Raw genomic sequence first — 21,551 nt, 5'->3', positions numbered from 1 at the left:
TTCAGTCACACTGCTGATCTCACTATTGTTCACATACTGCATGTTGGACCAATCAGAACGAACCACGAGTGTAGAGGGAGGTTTAGAAAACAGCATGAGATTCATCAGTCTGCAGAAATCATTTGTGTCTGCGACTAAGACTCTAAGATTCTCTTTCAGTGTTTAGAGAACATTTCTACAGTTCTCTCCTCAGCTTGAGAAAGTCTTCATCCTTATCAGACTTCAGAGATCAAATGAAACGCACCGTCTGAAGGACTAGTATACTCTGATCTTTGCCAGGGTCTAGTCTAGTCGTCACTTTAAGGGTTTAATGTCCTGATTCTAAAAATCATCTCTTAGCACTTAGCAAGTTTTGTGAATACGTCCCTGGAGTGTGATGTTAGTAAAGACCGTTATAGTTGAATCCTTACTGAAGGACTGTTTGGTTAATACTCACCTGAGAGCTGATTTCACTCCGGACTAATAAGATGATTTTTGGATGCTAACTGAGGAAGAATGGTCTACCCCACCACTTTTTTAATGAGCAATCAATCACTGCTGTTATCAAGTCCATAAAGAGGAGCTTTAAAGTGCAATCCCTCTGATGGCCACTAGAGACCGCCGACACTTTCATAAGTAGAAGATCAGCTGTTAAATTCTCTTTCTAATATCGGTATCGGCCCTAAAAATCACATATCGGTCGGGCTCTCGTTTCTTTGTATTACACGAGCAGTTGTCTTTCACCAGCAGAGGGCGCTGTATTGATTACAACAAGCATCATCGCTCTACTACACTACAAAATAATCTGGGAAGATCATCGGTTATGTGCAGCCTCGAGTCGGGAACACCCCGAAGTTTATCAGAAAGGAATCGGGTTTCTAACCGGCCCGATCCTCCTGCAGGCTGAGCCGGGCTTAAGACCGTTTTTAGTCCACGTCCATCAAATAGAAAACTTTGAATCCACCAACATGTTTTGAGAAGATTGAAACACTAATGTTATACTCGTACATCTGGTGTCTGAACTTTGTTAGTCAATGATGTTAAATATGCAAAGACACTGTTTTAGTTTGAATTCGATGACGTTAGACTTCTACAGAAAACACAGATAAATAAATCAAAATCAAGACTGGATTCTACTTCTACTCATGCACAAAGAGGGAGAAATAAAACACAACGCAAAAACAAATCAAACTTTATTTTTCAAACATTTGAGGGTTTGAAGGTTTCAGTCACACTTCCAGACGTCGTCTTTCGTGGTTCTCAACCTTTAAGTCATCGTTTTTGTCCTTGTTTGAAACGTCCTGTTCTGTTTGGACACCAACATTTTGAAGAATTATTTTTACGCCTGCAGTTAGCATGCATGCTAGCTTTAGAGTTACCTGCATTAAGGTAACTATGAAGTATATTTACACCAGCCAATGAAAATGCTTCTTCTACTGAGTCTACAGAACAACAAGGAGACTTCAGACACTGCGTCACCACAGATCCGTCCTGAGGATTAAGAGCTGCAAACTGTTTTCAAAAGATGCATGTGGTCTTAGCAGAACACCGACAGTTGGAAAGCTTCTTAGCCGCAATTTCCACATAGTCCACGCACGCCGCGTTCCGTCACAACGTGCACTACGGCGCCGCTTGCCCCTACTCAAGTCAATGATTGTGTTTCCACATCACCCGCCGCAGTCCGTCTCCGAAGCGTACGCTCCGAGTCTATTTTTGATCGAGCCTGCTTCAAGTTCGCGTCAAGCTAAATAGAATGGATCGACCCGGACAGGAAGTCAGACCAGGAAACGTACAGAGCGTCCGATCAATTTCAAAATAAAACCTAAAATACCGACCGACTGATCGCAACCTGAACATGACGTCAAGACAGTCACCGAATGGACAACAAATCCTCCTCAGGAAGACGAAGCAACACGTTGTTCTCTTGTGATGTAGTGACCCGTGTGTACGGCTGCTCATGGCTGCGTTCAAGCTCCAGACACAGATCCAGTCGGGCAGGGTGCACGCTGTGGGACGGAGTAAAACCGTGGTGCTGATGGTACGCAGGGCGCACGGACTATGTGGAAATTGCGGGTTAGTCTGATAATCCATGGCAATTAGCGAGTAAGCTACCTTGGTAGTTCCGGGCTGTTAGCAAGCTAGCTACCTTAGCATGCTACTGTAACTGTGTCGGGCACTTTAGCAGTAATTTAAGGACCAATGACAGTTTGCTAATTAGCTAGTTAGCTCCTTTAATGGGACCGTGTTCTAGGTTCCAGATTTAGTAGTTACACCCTGAGTCATGCTTTCGTCCTTAACCGGGAACATGAATATTTAACGTGCAGTTAACATAAAGCTAAAGGTCGCTGCAGGTTAAGAACCACTGATGGAGACAAAGAGAAACACAGCTGTGTGTGTTTGAAGGTGTGAACACACACATGCTCCCACACACGAGGGGTTAAGGTGAAAATAAAAAGGTGGGCTGAGGGCAGGTGAGGGGGTTTCGGCACACACATACAACATCACCGCCGTGCGCCGTCGGCCTGCTTTACTCACTTTGCCCTTCACGCGCGTGGCGGGGGAGGAGAGGGTAGGAGGGGGCGTGGTTTCTTTGGGCTTACGGAGGAGGCCGTTCTCCTGACCTCGGACTCCCAGTGAGAAGTCCCTGGCTTCAGCGCGCTTCCTGGCACGCAGCGTATTCCACGACAGAGACTTCCTGTACGGTGCAGGAACAAGAAACATCAACCAGCCAATCAGAGAGAAGATCAGGGTCCGGGTTAGTCTGGCTGCGGGGGCAACATGGCCGACAGGTCCTGACCTCATATAAGTGAGGTATGATTTATTTCATGAAATTACCCTGCATTCATTCTCACACACACACACACACACACACACACACACACACACACACACACACACACACACACACACACACACACACACACACACACACACACACACACACACACACACACACACACACACACACACACACACACACACACACACACACACACACACACACACACACACACACACACACACACACACACACACACACACACACACACACACACACACACACACACACACACACACACACACACACACACACACACACACACACACACACACACACACACACACACACACACACACACACACACACACACACACACACACACACACACACACAATTCACCTTTTTGTCTCCACTTATCATATCTGCTTAAATTATTTACATTACATTAAATCATGTGTCCTTCCTGTGGGGGCAGAACACTGCAGGGCTGCCAGGGGAGGGCTGCTCTCCAGGTCTGAGAGAACAGAGTCTATGTAAGAGGTTTCAGAGGCTTGAAGCCGTCTGCTGAAATTCTTGGTTTCATATCGGGGAACTATGGTGTGATTTACAGAACGAGGCATTTAGCGCCCTCTGCAGACTCATCCTGGGATTACTCCAACATACGTTTACCTCATGATCTGAAACTTTGACCACGTTTAGTTTGAACATGCAGCATTGAAACACTATGTGAGAGTTTATAAATGAGGATCAGCAGAACCCCTGGCTGCTCCTCTGGACCCGGATACATGTTGGGAAATCATTTAACCGTTAATGTAGAGAAAGTTGTACCATGTGTGTGTTTTGATGAGTATACACTTGTCTTTCTCATCGACTCTTTCCAGAAGCCTCGTTAAGAAAGGAGCCGTTACTCAGATTTCAAGTTTGTAGCTTCGGTGGAGTTTCAAACCGTTGTTAGTAAAACTGAAATCAAAACATAGGTCAAAAGAAAAGTCACCACTGAACATAGAAAACATTGAAAGAAACCAAACGGGGACACAGTGCAGACGATCACTCTTAACCTGCTTCTCCATCTGACTTTAGAGCCCGTGTCCACAGACGGCGTTATATATGTGCCCCGGCAGCGCCCGTTTAAAAAACAAACCTAGTAGTTCAGAGTTTAGCGCCCTCAGTGTCAGCTGAGTTAAAATAGTTAAAATAGTTTAACTGTTAGAACAGCCCTGTGCTCGTCACTGTCACTTCTCTCTCACCAGCCAATTAAAGTCAAGAAGGGGCGGGACTTCTGATAACATGGAGGAGACGCTTGTCCGTCTCTTCTTCAGGAGGCATAGAGCTGCTGCTGATGTCAGGACTCCTTTACATCGTCTTTATGATGAATTAAAGGACACAGCTAACGGACATCACCGAGGGAAGCAGAGGTTTACTTTGGTAACCTAGCAACAGTGAGCGCTGCTGAGAAACGCACTGTAACGGAGGTCGTCTGTGGACATGGGCCCCGGGGATGGTCATTAACTCTTCTTGGTGTTAAAGTCCTGCTGTCGCTGCACTTTGACATTAAAGAGGATAAATAACCTTCAGGATGACTTTCAGCACACAGACGCACGCAGACCGCTCAGGTTCACGTTTTACTGTTGTAGTTTATTTACAAATTTTAAAAACTACAAACCGTTAATCACCTTCAACGCAGAACCAAACAACTTCACCTTCACGTCGCTCTGCTAACTCATGCTCAAGTCCAAAAAAGGATTTATTTTACATATTTAAAATCATGGTTGTTAGACTAGCAGTTCAACGCTGCTCGCTGCCTTCAATGCGACATATTGCACAGCCTGACTTCATATTTTTCTCTCGTCTTAAATAGTGCAAAAGGGAGTTTTTTTAAACAGAAATGTTCTAGAAAATTAACTTTGTACAGTGAACTGCTGACAGGAACAAAAAAACAACACGAGGGAGGGAAAAAAATCCAACGCTGTCCGTGAAACAAAAATCATAATTAACAAGGCAGAAAAAACAACAACAACAGGAAGTGGAATAAACAGAAACCTCGATATTCAGATTGCCACAGACAACAAAATAAATCTTCTCCAGTGCGGAGAAAGGGGCGGAGTCCACCTGAACGCCCCAGGTGAGTTTTTTTTCTTTCCAAAAAAAGAGTGAAAAAGAAAAAAAAAATACAAAAACAGGAGAACAAAGCGAGGTGTTAGGAACTGAAATAATCCGGTTTGAGCTCCACATGAGAGTTCGCTCTGCTCTCTCCAGTCGGCTACACGATTCTCTATCCAGTCTATTTCTGTGGGATTAATCCTCGGTACACACTTACATGTGAACAGTGCGTGTGTGTGTGTGTGTGTGTGTGTGTGTGTGTTAGTTTTCCATTTTCATGTCGTTGCCATGGCGATGGCTCAGAATTAAAACCGTCACTGCAGCAGCTTCATGGACGCTAAAGTTATGTACCTTTTTTTTTTTTTTTTTTTTAACGTCCGAGACGAGAAAAGTCTCCTGTAAGGTCCAACAGTTCATTATTTAAAGGGAGGAGGAGGGAAGGGAAGGAGGAGTTAGGAAAGGCAGTGAGGAGCTAGGGAAGGGAGCGGATTCAAAAAAAAAAAAAAAAAAAAAAAAAAGAGCTTTGTCACCTCGTCTCTCTCATCCAATCCGAGGGCTCGTTTCATCCCAACATGAAGTGCGTCTGTCTGCAGGTAAAGAAGAGCTGGGTGGGGGGGGGGGGTTTGGGGGGGGAGGGGACTTACTTGATGTTGTGTGCATCAGACACCGCCGCTGAGAAAGACGTAGCAGAAGAAGAGTCTTTTATGGACTTTGTGGGTGGGCCTAAGATGCGTCCCGGCACCCAGCCCTCAGCGGCGGGTGATTGGCTGTTGGCCGGCCGGTAAACGAGGTACATGTTCTGCTGATTGGTGGCCAGGATCTGCACAGTCTCTCCCTGACTGACGCAGATCTCGTTCTCTTTGAGCGCCGAGTAGTCCTGAGTGACCATCATGGTGGAGGAGACGCCGTTACAGCCGCCCTCACGGTCCTGAGGAGGAGATGAGAGGATGGAGGACGGGAAAAAGAGACGACAAGAGGAGGAGGAGAAAACACCAAGGAGGGGAAAAAAGAGGGGAATGATAAAGGAAGAGGAGAATTGAGGACAAGGTTAAAGTTTGTTCATGTGGGATAAAAGTCCTGCTGCTGGCTGTGATTACAGCCAACCCAAACCTGAGGAGGAAGAGGAGGGGGAGGAGGAGGAGGGGGAGGAGGAAGAGGAGGAAGAGGAGGAAGAGGAGGAGGAGGGGGAGGAAGAGGAGGAGGAGGAGGAGGAGGAGGGGGAGGAGGAAGAGGAGGAGGGGGAGGAAGAGGAGGGGGAGGAGGAGGAGGAGGAGGGGGAGGAAGAGGAGGAGGAGGAGGAAGAGGAGGAAGAGGAGGGGGAGGAAGAGGAGGGGGAGGAGGAGGAGGAGGAGGGGGAGGAAGAGGAGGAGGAGGAGGAGGAGGGGGAGGAAGAGGAGGAGGAGGAGGAGGGGGAGGAGGAAGAGGCAGAGGAGGAAGAGGAGGGGGAGGAGGAAGAGGCGGAGGAGGAGGAGGAGGGGGAGGAGGGGGAGGAAGAGGAGGAGGAGAGGGAGGAAGAGGAGGAGGAGGAGGAGGAGGAAGAGGAGGGGGAGGAGGAGGAGGAGGAGAGGGAGGAAGAGGAGGAGGAGGAAGAGGAGGGGGGGAGAGGGAGGAGGAGAAGGAGGAAGAGGAGGAGGAGGAGGAGGAGGAAGAAGAGGAAGAGGAAGAGGAGGAGGAAGAAGAGGAGGAGGAGGAGGAAGAGGAGGAGGAAGAGGAGGGGGAGGAGGAAGAGGCGGAGGAGGAGGGGGAGGAAGAGGAGGGGGAGGAGGAAGAGGAGGAGGAGGAGGAGGAGGAAGAGGAGGAGGAAGAGGAGGAGGAGGGGGAGGAGGAAGAGGCGGAGGAGGAAGAAGAGGAGGAGGAGGAGGAGGAGGAGGAGGAGGAGGAAGAGGAGGGGGAGGAAGAGGAGGAGGAGGAGAGGGAGGAAGAGGAGGAGGAGGAAGAGGAGGGGGAGGAGGAAGAGGCGGAGGAGGAGGGGGAGGAAGAGGAGGGGGAGGAGGAGGAGGAGGAGAGGGAGGAAGAGGAGGAGGAGGAGGAGGAGGAAGAGGAGGAGGAGGAAGAGGAGGGGGAGGAAGAGGAGGAGGAGGAGGAGAGGGAGGAAGAGGGAGGAAGAGGAGGAGGAGGAGGAGAGGGAGGAAGAGGAGGAGGAGGAAGAGGAGGGGGAGGAGGGGGAGGAAGAGGAGGAGGAGAGGGAGGAAGAGGAGGAGGAGGAGGAGGAGGAGAGGGAGGAAGAGGAGGAGGAGGAAGAGGAGGGGGAGGAGGAGGAGGAGAGGGAGGAAGAGGATGAGGAAGAAGAGGACGAGGAGGAACAGGAGGAGGAGGGGGGTCCAAATTCTAAACATTGTAGAGAGCTGTCTCCCCCCCTCCCCCCTCCTCTCTAGTTGCAGGTTGCCATGTTGTTTAAACTGAAGCTTCAGTGTTTAGCATGTTTCCTTAATGATCAGATAGTAAGATCACTTTGTCATTTCACTCTCTACACATCTCACTGATTAATATTCTTTCATTTGATAAAGATTAGAGTCTGTGACGACTAAGAGCATCATCATTATTTGTTTTGTCAATTTAAGAGAGAGCGAGTGGGGTAACTGTTTGTGTGGCAGCACATCCATGTTCAAAGACATAAAGACTCTTTAAAGTTTTGTTCTTGGGAACATTTCGATGCGGTCAAGGTGCCTCTGAGCTGTCCAGCCTTCTACAGGTGGTTAAAGGTTTTCAGTCAAAGTAGGCCAGAAGAACAGCCTGACTCGTTTATTTATAAACCCTCACAGTGCTACACCTGCAGTAGCCCAGATTTTTAACCTGAGTTTTTAGGGACAGGTAAGAGCCTGAGAGACGGCGTGAAGGGGGAAGAGTTCTCCATGCCCCAGTTCACCCCCCGCCTGCTGCAGAGAGCGAGTTAACAGAGGAGCTTCTCTTTACACATTCAGCCTGTGTGCAGGAACTCACCCTGTCGAAACACGATGTGCCCCCGTTGGAGGTAGACATCTTCATCTGACTCCTCCCCCTCTCCGTCTCTTTTTCGCCGAGCCCGACAGCTGAAGACGGCCGGCTGTGAGACGCCGCGGTCGTCCGGTTCCCCGAAGTCGAGCGGTTCCTGGTCAGAGAGGTGCTGCAGCCCGCTCCGCTCTTTTCCTTCTGGTACTCGATGGGCGACTGCAGAGCTGAAAATCACACAGAATGTTTTTAAGTTCCTCATCGAGGAGGCGTCGAGGAAGTCTGGACACGGTGCCGCTGCTTTAAGTTAAAGTACAGAGAAGCTTTCAGCATGATGGACTCATGAAATGTTCCAGAGAAATGAAAAGCTGTTGATTTTTTGGGGCTTTCGACCGCCACAAAATTTGGCCAAGAGGGAGCATATAGAGGGAGAATAAAATTGGTCCCAGTATCGACCCTTGGGGGACTCCACAGTTCACTGTGGAGTGAGGGGAAGCATTTTAAAAATTTCTGATCTGATAAATAAGATTAGAACCACTTCAGAGCTGTCCCAGATAAACCAACCCAGTGCTGAAGCCTCTCAATAAGAATTTTATGGTCCACTGTATCAAATGCTGCACTTAAATCAAGCAGTACAAACACAGAGCATACACCAGTATCATCTTAAAGATCATTTGTTACTCTAGTAAGCACAGTCTCAGTACTATGGTTTAGTCTGAAACCAGACTGGAACTTTTCATAAATGTCATTATTTTTCAGTACTTCAAGCAGTTGCATTGTGGGTTGTGTGTGTGTGTGTGTGTGTGTGTGTGTGTGTGTGTGTGTGTGTGTGTGTTCTCACCAGACAGGAAGTTGCTCTGAGCGTCCAGGACTTCCTGGATGTGTCGGACCCAGACCTGTTTGGTGTCGACCTTTGCGGCCTGCAGAGTGAAACGCTCCGACGAGCCGCGACAAGCCAACACGAACTTACACGGGTCGTTGTCCACGCTCTCCTCCAGACCCAGGAAGGAAATCTACGGACGAACAACATTTATTTTGAATATACAGTCTGTAAACCTTTCAAACCACGACCCCAACAGAACCTCCTTCAGAGGAAGGAGTGATGCTCTGACTCGCTCCTCAGCCGTCACACTTTACCTTGATGCTCTTCTTGAACTGGTATCCCGGCGTGGACGATCCCTTCCTGAGCAGCTCGCTGAAGATGACGATCTGCTCGAAGAGGAAAACTCGTCGCTCCTTGGAGCGCGACAGGACGCCGGCGTCCTGCTCGGTCACAAAGAAGGTTTCCTGCTGCAGCAGTTTGCCCTGACACATGAGTTTACCCTGCAGAGAGATCAGGAGGTCAACACTCCGAAGCACACTGCTCCGTTTTTTAAATCAGGTTTAAGAAGGAGGAAGGTGTTCATGCAGCTGAAGCTCCAGGTTGTCACCGTGCTTTGTGATTGGCTGAACAGAGAGCGACTGTACCTCGTATCCCTGCAGCCGACCCAGATTCATCATATCGTTACAGAGTTTAGGGACCTGAGACATCAAATCCACGGCTTTCTGTGAGAGAGAGAGAGGAGAGAGAACGTTTAATACTTAAAGGTGTTTGTTCCTCTCCTCGTCAGGAAGCTCATCACAACCTTCACAAACATCAACGCAGATCAACATTTATGTTTCATCAGTTTTTACCTCGATTTGTTCACAGTCGATGCCCGCCTTTAAACTGAACTTCAGGAAGTCCTGCAGAGAGACGACAACACAACGTTTAAACAACAAGTTCAGAAACAGACTCACAAGATAAAATATCTTTAAAGGCTTTATATGTGATGTTTTGATCCAGCAGATGTCGCCCTTGAGCTCCAGCATGAAACCAAAACAACTCGCGCTGCATTGTTGTGTTAGCATGCTAATGCTAGTGATCTTTATTATGCTCGTATCTTCACACTGCATGTAAATTTACCTGAAATGAGCGTGATCTAGAAACACAGTTAAGCAGTGAGTACAGTATGTTATTCTTCTTTTCTCTAGTCCCTCAATTAAACAACTTTCATACACGAGGGGAGGAGTCAGCCGGCCGTCCGGGCGATGTAAACAAAGTGAAGATAGGACTCTGAAAACTCTGAAAACATCACAGACAGTGGGACTCGGGTGTTACACCCATTGTAGACAGTCATGACTCACAGAGTTATTTTCAGAGGATATACTTGATTTATATATTTAAGTGTGGCTAAGAAAGTGGCGAGCTTGTACTGATGGAATATTGCGCTCAAATATTTTCAGTCAGTAGCTCTGTTCAAAGCGTCCCTGACGTCTTCAGAGGAGAGACAGGATCAGCTGATGCAGCGGGGGAGCACAGCGCTGTGTGTGTGTATGTGAAGCTCCTGCTGTGCTGTGCTTCATCCTGCTGTACCCAGTTTACTCTTCCTCTCTAAACACTTTGATACTTGCTGTCAGTTCATCTGAGACATCGTGTCGGTCCCTGAGAAATAAAACCCAGAGTGATAATCGTAATCGTCTGTGTTTGTGTGTTTTTCGTCACCTTGAGTAGCAGCTGGTATTTTGTGATTCTCTGGATGGGTTTGATGAGGAAGTCACTGATGGACAGTCTGGACTGAGTGTCCTGCTGGATCCCCTGGAGGAGGAACACAAGAGGCACCAATCAGACGTGTTTTAATATGAGAAACAACAGAGCACACATCGCCCCATGCAATCACAAGGCTACCTCAAAATCATAAAGTATTCAGAGCAGAGAGTCTTGAAGGAAATTTGATTGAGAATATTTTAGATTTAAAGTGGACATGTTATTAAAAATCCTCTTCTTCAGTGTTTGTGAACATTTATCTGTGTAACCTGAGAGTCTACTGACCCACAACATGTGAAATAAACCATCCAGTCCTTTGTTTGTGGTCTGCATAAGTCTTACAACACAGAGAAAAATGCTCTGTTTCTAATGTGCTCTCCTTGTGATGTCACAGTGGGATCCCCTCCCCTCCCCTGGTATCTCCACCCATAGACTCCACCCCCAGACTAGAACAAAACTTTAACGCAGGTTGACCATTTTTATTCTCTCTACAGAGGAGTGATGTCTACGGGGAAAACCCGGGGGGGGGGGGGGTCATTACATTTAAAGAGACACACACACCAAAACGGAGCGTTCTGAGAGAGCTGGTTTATACAGGGTCACAAACCTCCTCTGGTGCTTGATTCATGTTATATTTTGACCAAAGCACAGCACAGATGTTTCATTTAGACCACAGGGGGGCTGTTTGAAAAGGTGGAGGAGGGGACTGTTTGAAAAGGTGGAGGAGGGGACTGTTTGAAAAGGTGGAGGAGGGGACTGTTAGAAAAGGTGGAGGAGGAGGACTGTTTGAAAAGGTGGAGGAGAGGACTGTTAGAAAAGGTGGAGGAGGGGACTATTAGAAAAGGTGGAGGAGGAGGACTGTTTGAAAAGGTGGAGGAGAGGACTGTTAGAAAAGGTGGAGGAGGGGACTGTTTGAAAAGGTGGAGGAGAGGACTGTTAGAAAAGGTAGAGGAGGAGGACTGTTTGAAAAGGTGGAGGAGAGGACTGTTAGAAAAGGTAGAGGAGGAGGACTGTTTGAAAAGGTGGAGGAGGGGACTGTTTGAAAAGGTAGAGGAGGGGACTATTAGAAAAGGTGGAGGAGGAGGACTGTTTGAAAAGGTGGAGGAGAGGACTGTTAGAAAAGGTGGAGGAGGGGACTGTTTGAAAAGGTGGAGGAGAGGACTGTTAGAAAAGGTAGAGGAGGAGGACTGTTTGAAAAGGTGGAGGAGAGGACTGTTAGAAAAGGTGGAGGAGGGGACTGTTTGAAAAGGTGGAGGAGGGGACTATTAGAAAAGGTGGAGGAGGAGGACTGTTTGAAAAGGTGGAGGAGAGGACTGTTAGAAAAGGTGGAGGAGGGGACTGTTTGAAAAGGTGGAGGAGAGGACTGTTTGAAAAGGTAGAGGAGGGGACTATTAGAAAAGGTGGAGGAGGAGGACTGTTTGAAAAGGTGGAGGAGAGGACTGTTAGAAAAGGTGGAGGAGGGGACTGTTTGAAAAGGTGGAGGAGAGGACTGTTAGAAAAGGTAGAGGAGGAGGACTGTTTGAAAAGGTGGAGGAGAGGACTGTTAGAAAAGGTAGAGGAGGAGGACTGTTTGAAAAGGTGGAGGAGGGGACTGTTTGAAAAGGTAGAGGAGGGGACTATTAGAAAAGGTGGAGGAGGAGGACTGTTTGAAAAGGTGGAGGAGAGGACTGTTAGAAAAGGTGGAGGAGGGGACTGTTTGAAAAGGTGGAGGAGAGGACTGTTAGAAAAGGTAGAGGAGGAGGACTGTTTGAAAAGGTGGAGGAGAGGACTGTTAGAAAAGGTGGAGGAGGGGACTGTTTGAAAAGGTGGAGGAGGGGACTATTAGAAAAGGTAGAGGAGGAGGACTGTTTGAAAAGGTGGAGGAGAGGACTGTTAGAAAAGGTGGAGGAGGGGACTGTTTGAAAAGGTAGAGGAGGGGACTATTAGAAAAGGTAGAGGAGGAGGACTGTTTGAAAAGGTGGAGGAGAGCACTGTTAGAAAAGGTGGAGGAGGGGACTGTTTGAAAAGGTGGAGGAGGAGGACTGTTAGAAAAGGTAGAGGAGGAGGACTGTTTGAAAAGGTGGAGGAGGGGACTATTAGAAAAGGTGGAGGAGGGGACTGTTTGAAAAGGTGGAGGAGAGGACTGTTAGAAAAGGTAGAGGAGGAGGACTGTTTGAAAAGGTGAAGGAGAGGACTGTTAGAAAAGGTGGAGGAGGGGACTGTTTGAAAAGGTGGAGGAGGGGACTGTTTGAAAAGGTGAAGGAGAGGACTGTTAGAAAAGGTGGAGGAGGGGACTGTTTGAAAAGGTGAAGGAGAGGACTGTTAGAAAAGGTGGAGGAGGGGACTGTTTGAAAAGGTGGAGGAGGGGACTGTTTGAAAAGGTGGAGGAGAGGACTGTTAGAAAAGGTGGAGGAGGGGACTGTTTGAAAAGGTGGAGGAGGGGACTGTTTGAAAAGGTGGAGGAGGAGGACTGTTTGAAAAGGTAGAGGAGGAGGACTGTTTGAAAAGGTGGAGGAGGGGACTATTTGAAAAGGTGGAGGAGAGGACTGTTAGAAAAGGTGGAGGAGGGGACTGTTTGAAAAGGTGGAGGAGGGGACTATTAGAAAAGGTGGAGGAGGGGAACTGTTTGAAAAGGTGGAGGAGAGGACTGTTAGAAAAGGTGGAGGAGGGGACTGTTTGAAAAGGTGGAGGAGGGGACTATTAGAAAAGGTGGAGGAGGGGAACTGTTTGAAAAGGTGGAGGAGGAGGACTGTTTGAAAAGGTGGAGGAGGAGGACTGTTTGAAAAGGTGGAGGAGGAGGACTGTTTGAAAAGGTGGAGGAGGGGACTATTAGAAAAGGTGGAGGAGGGGACTGTTTGAAAAGGTGGAGGAGGAGGACTGTTTGAAAAGGTGGAGGAGGAGGACTGTTTGAAAAGGTGGAGGAGGAGGACTGTTTGAAAAGGTGGAGGAGGAGGACTGTTTGAAAAGGTGGAGGAGGAGGACTGTTTGAAAAGGTGGAGGAGGGGACTATTAGAAAAGGTGGAGGAGGGGACTGTTTGAAAAGGTGGAGGAGGAGGACTGTTTGAAAAGGTGGAGGAGGAGGACTGTTTGAAAAGGTGGAGGAGGGGACTATTAGAAAAGGTGGAGGAGGGGACTGTTTGAAAAGGTGGAGGAGGAGGACTGTTTGAAAAGGTGGAGGAGGAGGACTGTTTGAAAAGGTGGAGGAGGGGACTGTTTGAAAAGGTGGAGGAGGGGAACTGTTTGAAAAGGTGGAGGAGGAGGACTGTTTGAAAAGGTGGAGGAGGAGGACTGTTTGAAAAGGTGGAGGAGGGGACTATTAGAAAAGGTGGAGGAGGGGACTGTTTGAAAAGGTGGAGGAGGAGGACTGTTTGAAAAGGTGGAGGAGGAGGACTGTTTGAAAAGGTGGAGGAGGGGACTATTAGAAAAGGTGGAGGAGGGGACTGTTTGAAAAGGTGGAGGAGGAGGACTGTTTGAAAAGGTGGAGGAGGAGGACTGTTTGAAAAGGTGGAGGAGGGGACTGTTTGAAAAGGTGGAGGAGGGGAACTGTTTGAAAAGGTGGAGGAGGAGGACTGTTTGAAAAGGTGGAGGAGGAGGACTGTTTGAAAAGGTGGAGGAGGGGACTATTAGAAAAGGTGGAGGAGGGGACTGTTTGAAAAGGTGGAGGAGGAGGACTGTTTGAAAAGGTGGAGGAGGAGGACTGTTTGAAAAGGTGGAGGAGGGGACTGTTTGAAAAGGTGGAGGAGGGGAACTGTTTGAAAAGGTGGAGGAGGAGGACTGTTTGAAAAGGTGGAGGAGGAGGACTGTTTGAAAAGGTGGAGGAGAGGACTGTTTGAAAAGGTGGAGGAGGGGGATCATATGTCCTCTTTAAAGTACGATGAGGAGAAGATTCAGTTTCATGAAGAATCAAAACATCACTTACGTCGAAATACGTGTCGTATTCTGCGACGATGAACTCCGACTTCGGTTTATTCTGACAGTAAACGACGTACATGTGCAGCCGTCTCTCCTGTAACGCACACATCGCGGTGATGGTGAGGATTATTCCAGGTCACACAAACTGTTTAAATCATCATCACAGTGTCATACTCACATGTTTTATAAAGAGCTCGGGGAGGTGCTCGTGGTCTTCCAGACATTTCTCCAGCTCTCCTACAAAGAAGCTGACGGAGAAAAAAAGAGAGCGATGACGTGAGAAAACGAGCACCGAAAACCGATATCTGGATTCAGTTTCATCCTTCAGAAACACGTCCAGGACTTACTCTCTGTGCCAGTCGTAGATCTGATGAATGTTCCCAAAGACGATTTTGTCTTTTCCTTTCATGTCATCAGGGACGCCCTTCTCTTCGATCTTCTTCATGAAGCCCTGCAGAGAGAAACATCGACCAGGTCAAACGTTTTTCTGAGCTCATCATTCTCAGACATTAAGGAAACATGCAGCAGCCAGTATGTCCTCCTTCTAACTTTAGATTCTGCTCCTGAATGCTCTGGATTTGTTTGGACCAGAGAAGGTAGGCGCTTTTAAGACACGCCCCCCCACACGGCCGTTTTGGACGCCCCTCTGTTTGTCAGATATGAGAGCAGTTATCAGGTCAACAGGTGTTGCAGCGATGGAAGCGGGCAAGAGAAGTGGTTCAGATAGAAGTGATTGTACCCGACCTAAAAAGCCTCTGCATGTTTCTAATAAGCTCCACGAGCAGAAACGTGCTCAAACTAGGATCAATATTGGAGATGCTTTTGAAAAATGGAGAGAGGTTAGAACACAGAAAGGTTTACAGACCCATGCAGAGCTGGATAAACACTGAAGCTTCAGAGTCCACCACATGGTGACCTGTGAGAGCATGGACTCTAGGGGGGGGGGGGGGGGGGGAGAGCTCTCTCTGATGTTTAGAATTTAGACTGCAGTACCCATTTTAAACACTAGGGGTCAGAGTTACACTTTAGTTGTGTTGTGTCTCACCTCGACCACGATGCCGAGGTCTTTGACGTAGTCCTTCTCCGTCTGAATCAGCTCGTTCAAAACAAACCTGCACAAAAAAATATATATATTTGAACATCTGTTCAGTGATTTATTTAACGGTCCGCTGGCGTCAGTGCTGTGGTCGTGGTGAAGAAGAAACAGAACATGAGCTACTAAAAACTACCATGAACACAAACTGGAGGGGTTGACCGTCACATGAAGGCGTCTCTGTTCAGTCTCTTTGAGTTTTTAGAAGCTTCTTGACATGTGACCGACGGCTCCTGGTTCTCATAAATGACCTGACAGTACTCACATGCGTCCTCTCATAGCTTTGGCTCTCTGCTCCAGTTCTGGGTTGCGTGGCTGGACCGGGGTCGTTTGCTCCGGTGGAGAGAGCGAGGAGAAGCCGGGGTACGCTCCCGGTTCCAGAGTCTGAAGGAGAGGGATGGACGAGGAGGTCAGTAGAGGTCAGAGTTAGATTTTATCATCGAACAGAAACCTGCAAACGAGTGATGTTCTCTTTTGTCATTTAACCACCGAGGATCTCTCCTGGAGGACGGACCAACGATATCAACATCTGGATCCTTCATGTGACAGATTCAGACAGCAGGGGGCGCCAGCAGCCGCTCGGCTTATTGAACAACTGTATCTGAACCATCCTAACCTCACATCTCGCCTCAAAGCGATCCATGAATTTAAATTAAAGCTTCATGGTGAACGAGTCGTGTTGACAGCTGGTCTCTGAACATCGTGTGTTTATGTTCATAATAAATCATCTGGTCCTACACATGCACACGACCACTCACCATCTTAGTCTTAACCAGTTTTTCTATGGCGCTAACCAGCTCGGCAGCGCTGGGCCCCTCAGACGACGACTGCAGAGACGTTAGCAGGGACGAAGACTGAGGAAGAGGAGGAGGAGGAGGAGGAGGAGGAAGAGGAGGAAGAAGAGGAAGAAGAGGAGGAAGAGGAAGAGGAGGAGGAAGAAGAGGAGGAGGAGGAGGAAGAGGAAAGGAAGAGGAGGAAGAAGAGGAAGAAGAGGAAGAGGAGGAAGAAGAGGAGGAAGAAGAAGAGGAGGAGGAGGAGGAAGAGGAAAGGAAGAGGAGGAGGAAGAAGAGGAGGAGGAGGAAGAGGAAGAGGAGGAGGAAGAGGAGGAAGAGGAAGAGGAGGAAGAAGAGGAGGAGGAGGAGGAGGAAGAAGAAGAGGAGGAGGAGGAGGAAGAGGAAAGGAAGAGGAGGAAGAAGAGGAAGAAGAGGAGGAAGAGGAAGAGGAAGAGGAGGAAGAAGAGGAAGAAGAGGAGGAAGAGGAAGAGGAGGAGGAAGAAGAGGAGGAGGAGGAGGAAGAGGAAAGGAAGAGGAGGAAGAAGAGGAGGAGGAGGAAGAGGAAGAGGAAAGGAAGAGGAGGAGGAAGAGGAGGAAGAGGAAGAGGAGGAAGAAGAGGAGGAGGAGGAGGAGGAAGAAGAAGAGGAGGAGGAGGAGGAAGAGGAAAGGAAGAGGAGGAAGAAGAGGAAGAAGAGGAGGAAGAGGAAGAGGAGGAGGAGGAAGAGGAGGAGGAAGAGGAAGAGGAGGAGGAAGAGGAGGAAGAAGAGGAGGAGGAGGAGGAAGAGGAAAGGAAGAGGAGGAGGAGGAAGAGGAAGAGGAAGAGGAAGAGGAGGAAGAGGAAAGGAAGAGGAAGAGGAGGAGGAGGAGGAGGAAAGGAAGAGGAAGAGGAGGAAGAGAAGGAGGAAAGGAAGAGGAAGAGGAGGAAGAGAAGGAGGAAAGGAAGAGGAAAGCAACAGCATGTTAAAAAGATTCAAAGTCAAAGAGAGAGGAAGCAACGGGAAGTAAAAAAAGTGTTAGTGAGTTAGCAGAGGACGGCAGCAGACGGACAAACTGCAAGAAATAAAACTCCTGCTAAACTGCTGCTAAGCTAACCTGACAAAAAACACACACAATGTGCAGAATATGACTAAGTAGAAAAAAGCAAAATTAAGGCAGTTTTTTAAATGACCCAAAACTGGGATAAAATAATTTAAACTGTAAGCATTTACACAAATACAAACTCCAATTTCCTGCTGAGCTTTACCAAAATAAAAAATTGTCGTGTACATGAAACCTGCACTCTACAGGAAGGGCCTTACTGTATTTCAAAATAAAAGCACCAACAAGTAAAGTACTCTCAGCTTAAGGCAGTACAAACATTCAAAATAAAAGTTTTATTTTGAAATGCAAAATAACAGAATTTAAAACACGCGATTAACTTTTGAAAATCAGTGATTAAAAAATGTAATTGTACTTATTTAAATCATAAACGTCCACCAGGAGACCAGTTTCAGTCGAGGACGCGTGGTTGGTTATCCGTCTCACCTTGTCTTCCTGAGCTGCTGAGGGGTCTTTGATGATCTCCATGGGGGGAGGCAGAGGGGTGTGAGCCTCCTCGTCCGGCTCCTCCTCGCCGCCACTCTGCATCCCCGGCGCCGTCTTGGAGAGGAGGTTTCCATCCTTGCTGAGGACTCGCTGAAGGAGACAGGAGAGAAGTAGAAGATGCTGACTCAGGCTTTACTTGAGGTTGTTTTAAGGTTCAGACGTGGTCGTGAATCATGGATTAGAAACTTGATCATGATTCTCTTGAAGAAGACATTTCAGTGGCAGAGCTTCAAGCTGCAGTTTGATGTTTTGCTGACTGAGCGTCTGCAGAGAGGTCACTGCTTACCTCACTGATGATGTCCTCCTGCAGGTTGAGGTCGGGCTGCCCGAGGTCGATACTCCTCCTGCTTTCTTCTCTTCCTGATCCTGTCAATCAATCAATCAATCGTATAAATACCTCGCTTTCATTAATCGACGAGTCTCTCTCTTTTAGGATTCACATTCAGCAGCTTGTAAAGATTTAACCAGGTGATTAACCCTTTGAGATCCAGATGTCTTTCACAGAGGGAGACAGCAGCTCACATCATCATAAATATTACATGATTATGTCTGGAATAAGTCGAGTTTCTGACACTTTGACGCCTCTGATCGATGACGGTGATGTTTTATAAAAGCATGCATCTTCTCACTGCCTTAAATCTTGTGAAGCTGTTCATGGAGCTCTGAGGTTCATAGTCTGGACTCTGTATGATCCGAGTCAGCTCGCCTGCATTGTCTCTTTGTAGACTAAATCACTGACATGTCCTCATTTATAAGTCTATACTGAACATTCCTCCCTCGTACTTGTGTCGATTTATTCATGTGAAAAGTTCTGCAAGTTTCAGTCTTCACTCTGAGACTCGGCCACTAAACGTTATTTTGTTATCCGTCCACAAAGTGCGTCTTAAAATGAGGAAAAGGAATTTCATGTTCTCTGGAGGAGCTGCTCTCTTTAAAAGTAGATTAAAGAGATGGGAGGAAGGACTTCTATTCACAGCTTCATGTTTTGTTTTTACATATTTTTACATTTATTTATTTATTCTTTATTATCAGAATTTTACTCATTCATCTCTTAAATTATGTGCGTATGTATATGTATATATATTTTATTATTATCATAACTTTATTTTTTATTTTTATTTTATTTTTATTTATTTTACATATTTTATTTATTTTATTTTATTTTATTTTATTTTATTTTATTTTATTTTTTTTTATTTTTTTTTTTTTGCTGGATGCTTGTGTGCTAATGTTGCTACATGAACGTGTGTAATGTGAGATGTCTACAATTAATGCAAAAATCAATAAAAGACAGTTGAAATAAAGAGATGGGAGGAAGAAGCATACTCCCTGCATACTCTTGCATATGGATATGTGTGAAAAAACATGCAGTAAAAAGGAGCAGTGTCTGCCATACAGCAGTCGTTATCAACAGACTGTTGTCATAGAGACAGGACGGACGTGCAGAGCTTTTCTTCTCAGAGAACAAATGCTTCATGCTAGCGCTCCCAAAAGCACAGCCAGAGCTTCACTGCCCAGAAAAACCCACTAGGTAGACAAAGAGCCTTATGTAACGGGGTTAAGGAGGATGTTTGTCTGTAGGAGCTGCTCTCTGTAAATCTTTAAAAAGTAAACTGAAGGTGTTGGAGGACGATGCTTCAGGTTGATGATGTTTTGACTGATGACTTTCTGCTCTGTGACTCAGGATCTGCTGATCAGTGTTTACTTCATGTGCTGCTGACTCTCCTGTAAATTAGATTCTTAATCTCTAAGATTTCCTGGTTAACACATTTTGAATAAATAAATGAAACATGTTCCAGAAACAACAAATCAAACTGAGTATCTGTTGGTGTTATTTCTGCTGCAGTCTGGTCGAACCAATCAGCATGCTCGTTCTCACCGCTCTTCTTCTGCTTGCTGTTGGGGAGTTTCTTGACCGAGCTGCCGTGACTGAGGCGGCGGACCGGACTGGTGAGCCATTTCCTCAGAGTGTTCCCGGAGCGTTTGGGACCCGGAGAGCTGGAGTGCAGCGAGCTGAGGGACGGCTGGGGCTGAAGGTTCGCCACTGACTCCGTCTTCCCGTCAGAGCCGACGACAGGATAGTTTTCTGAAAGAGACAGAAGAGACTGACATGTTAGGATGAAGGTGAGGATCACTGATTTTGCTTCTTCAGACTGGAAGAACAGTTCAGACGACTCAGCATGCAAACACTGACGACAGGCTGAGAGCGAGGAGCTCATGCTTTAGTTTTTAGAGTTTTTAGATTCCCAGCACACGAGAGACCTCGAGTCATGTTCAGATTCAGTCAAAGACGAGTACACAGATCACCGGCCTCAATTGCAACCGTTGCTGGGTTACTTTCTCCTGGTCAAAGCATTGAAGGCCCTTGTTGGCAAAAGAGCTAAAGAATGACGCAGAGGTGACTTATGATTGGTCAGAATAACAGTGAAGATCTTTGATTTTGGTTTCAACAAATTTCAACGTCTGAAAGTCCTGACGTCAGCTTCTGGCCAAGTTCTCGTTCAGAGCAGCAGGAAACCACGTCCGGGGATTACACCAACACTGTGTATGTTGTGTTTAAAGAAACTTTGCAGAGGAGGGATACTTCACCATGAAACATGAATCTGTGTTGACATTGGGTCATATATGTAGAAATGTGAAATACATTTTGAAGTTGGTGCCTTCTTGGCCGAGAAAAGACAGAAAGTGTCTTTTTGGCTCATGTGGATGAAAGACACCAAATCCCAGAATGCACAGCACCACAGGCCACTCCCACTAAGGTCCTTTATTTACAGACATATTTACTTCATAAGACCGTTTCCTCAACTGATTCAGAGATTTCTTCCAGAATTGATCTTGTAAATTCCTGTCAGTAAACAGACTCTATGTCTGTGTCCATAGACAAACAGTGAGAGCACCGACACTACCAGTCCGCCCCAGCTCGAGCCGGCCCCGGCTCCTCGTCCTCACCGCCGCCGACAGGCAGGCATTATGTCTCTGCTGCTGAGCTGGCAGTTTCAAGTCTGGGAGTGAGTTCCCACCCACTGATCTGTGATTGGTCTGTAGCTTCAGTGGTTTAAAATATGAGGAACTAGCGTTGTAGTTTCACCCCGCTAACCACAACAGCTTCCAGTGACGCAACAATCATCATTTTGCGTCATTGGAAGCTCCTTTACAGACTCAGAAATACAAAGATGGGTGAAGTATCCCTTTAAGTATGGACGTCCAACATCCTAACATGATATGTGTGTTTTTAAAGATGGATCAGCAGAATAAATCTCCTTTAATCATGATCAGGAGCTACAGCATCATGTTTGTGTTTTTATCTCTGTGAAATCCAGACGAGTGTTTCTAATGATTAAAAAACACAAAGTGTGTTCTGCAGCTGTTCTGAAACTTCATCATCTGCTGGAGTTTTTAGTGAAGTGAAGCCGTTCTGTTAATCTTTAAATAGAAAAACATACTCAGCAGAAGAAGAACAGACAGAGCGGCGTTTCATTTGACTGTTCAAGCAAACGGAGAAACATTTGAATGTGTTCAAAGATAAACCAGGAAGCAGGAAGTACACACTATCACTCAGATGAGGACCGATACACTCAGATAATAATATCACAGAAGTTTGATATCTGCGTGTGTGTGTGTGTGTGTGTGTGTGTGTCTGTAATATTGGGAGAGAGGGGCCGTGGTCATGTGTCAGGGGAGTGGTGGATCAGCTGCACTCACACACAGCTGGGAGCTATCTGCTGTGGTGGTGCTGTGTGTGTGTGTGTGTGTGTGTGTGTGTGTGTGTGTATCGGACAGGAAATGAAAGGTTAAAAGTTGAACAGCTGGACCTCCTGAGGTGTTGCTGATTTACTATCCGAGTTTATTTTTCAT

General features: G+C 47.0%; 1 protein-coding gene across 2 annotated transcripts in view; it reads right to left on the bottom strand.

Annotated features, from left to right (window-relative positions):
- LOC132986559 (kalirin-like) overlaps window positions 1-20,215 on the bottom strand; it is a 30,270-nt gene extending 10,055 nt beyond the window's left edge. The window contains exons 1-17 of one of the 2 annotated variants that reach the window (XM_061053007.1): window positions 19,576-20,215; window positions 17,983-18,062; window positions 17,637-17,786; window positions 16,098-16,193; window positions 15,605-15,723; window positions 15,292-15,358; window positions 14,594-14,697; window positions 14,425-14,494; window positions 14,254-14,340; window positions 10,314-10,406; window positions 9,464-9,514; window positions 9,257-9,334; window positions 8,927-9,112; window positions 8,631-8,802; window positions 7,802-8,016; window positions 5,506-5,789; window positions 2,515-2,674 (exon numbers count right to left, since the gene is read on the bottom strand). In XM_061053007.1, coding sequence (XP_060908990.1) covers window positions 2,515-2,674; window positions 5,506-5,789; window positions 7,802-8,016; window positions 8,631-8,802; window positions 8,927-9,112; window positions 9,257-9,334; window positions 9,464-9,514; window positions 10,314-10,406; window positions 14,254-14,340; window positions 14,425-14,494; window positions 14,594-14,697; window positions 15,292-15,358; window positions 15,605-15,723; window positions 16,098-16,193; window positions 17,637-17,786; window positions 17,983-18,062; window positions 19,576-19,915 — 2,352 coding nt within the window. In that variant the 5' untranslated portion in view covers window positions 19,916-20,215. The remainder of the gene's footprint in view (window positions 1-2,514; window positions 2,675-5,505; window positions 5,790-7,801; window positions 8,017-8,630; window positions 8,803-8,926; window positions 9,113-9,256; window positions 9,335-9,463; window positions 9,515-10,313; window positions 10,407-14,253; window positions 14,341-14,424; window positions 14,495-14,593; window positions 14,698-15,291; window positions 15,359-15,604; window positions 15,724-16,097; window positions 16,194-17,636; window positions 17,787-17,982; window positions 18,063-19,575) is intronic. The other variant, XM_061053008.1, reaches the window with a different exon arrangement.
- Window positions 20,216-21,551: the final 1,336 nt, after the last annotated feature.

Source organism: Labrus mixtus, chromosome 13 (genome assembly GCF_963584025.1).
Source record: "Labrus mixtus chromosome 13, fLabMix1.1, whole genome shotgun sequence".
NCBI lineage: Eukaryota > Metazoa > Chordata > Actinopteri > Labriformes > Labridae > Labrus > Labrus mixtus.
The sequence above is the reverse complement of the archived record's forward strand: the minus strand, read 5'-3'. Positions and strand labels throughout refer to the sequence as shown.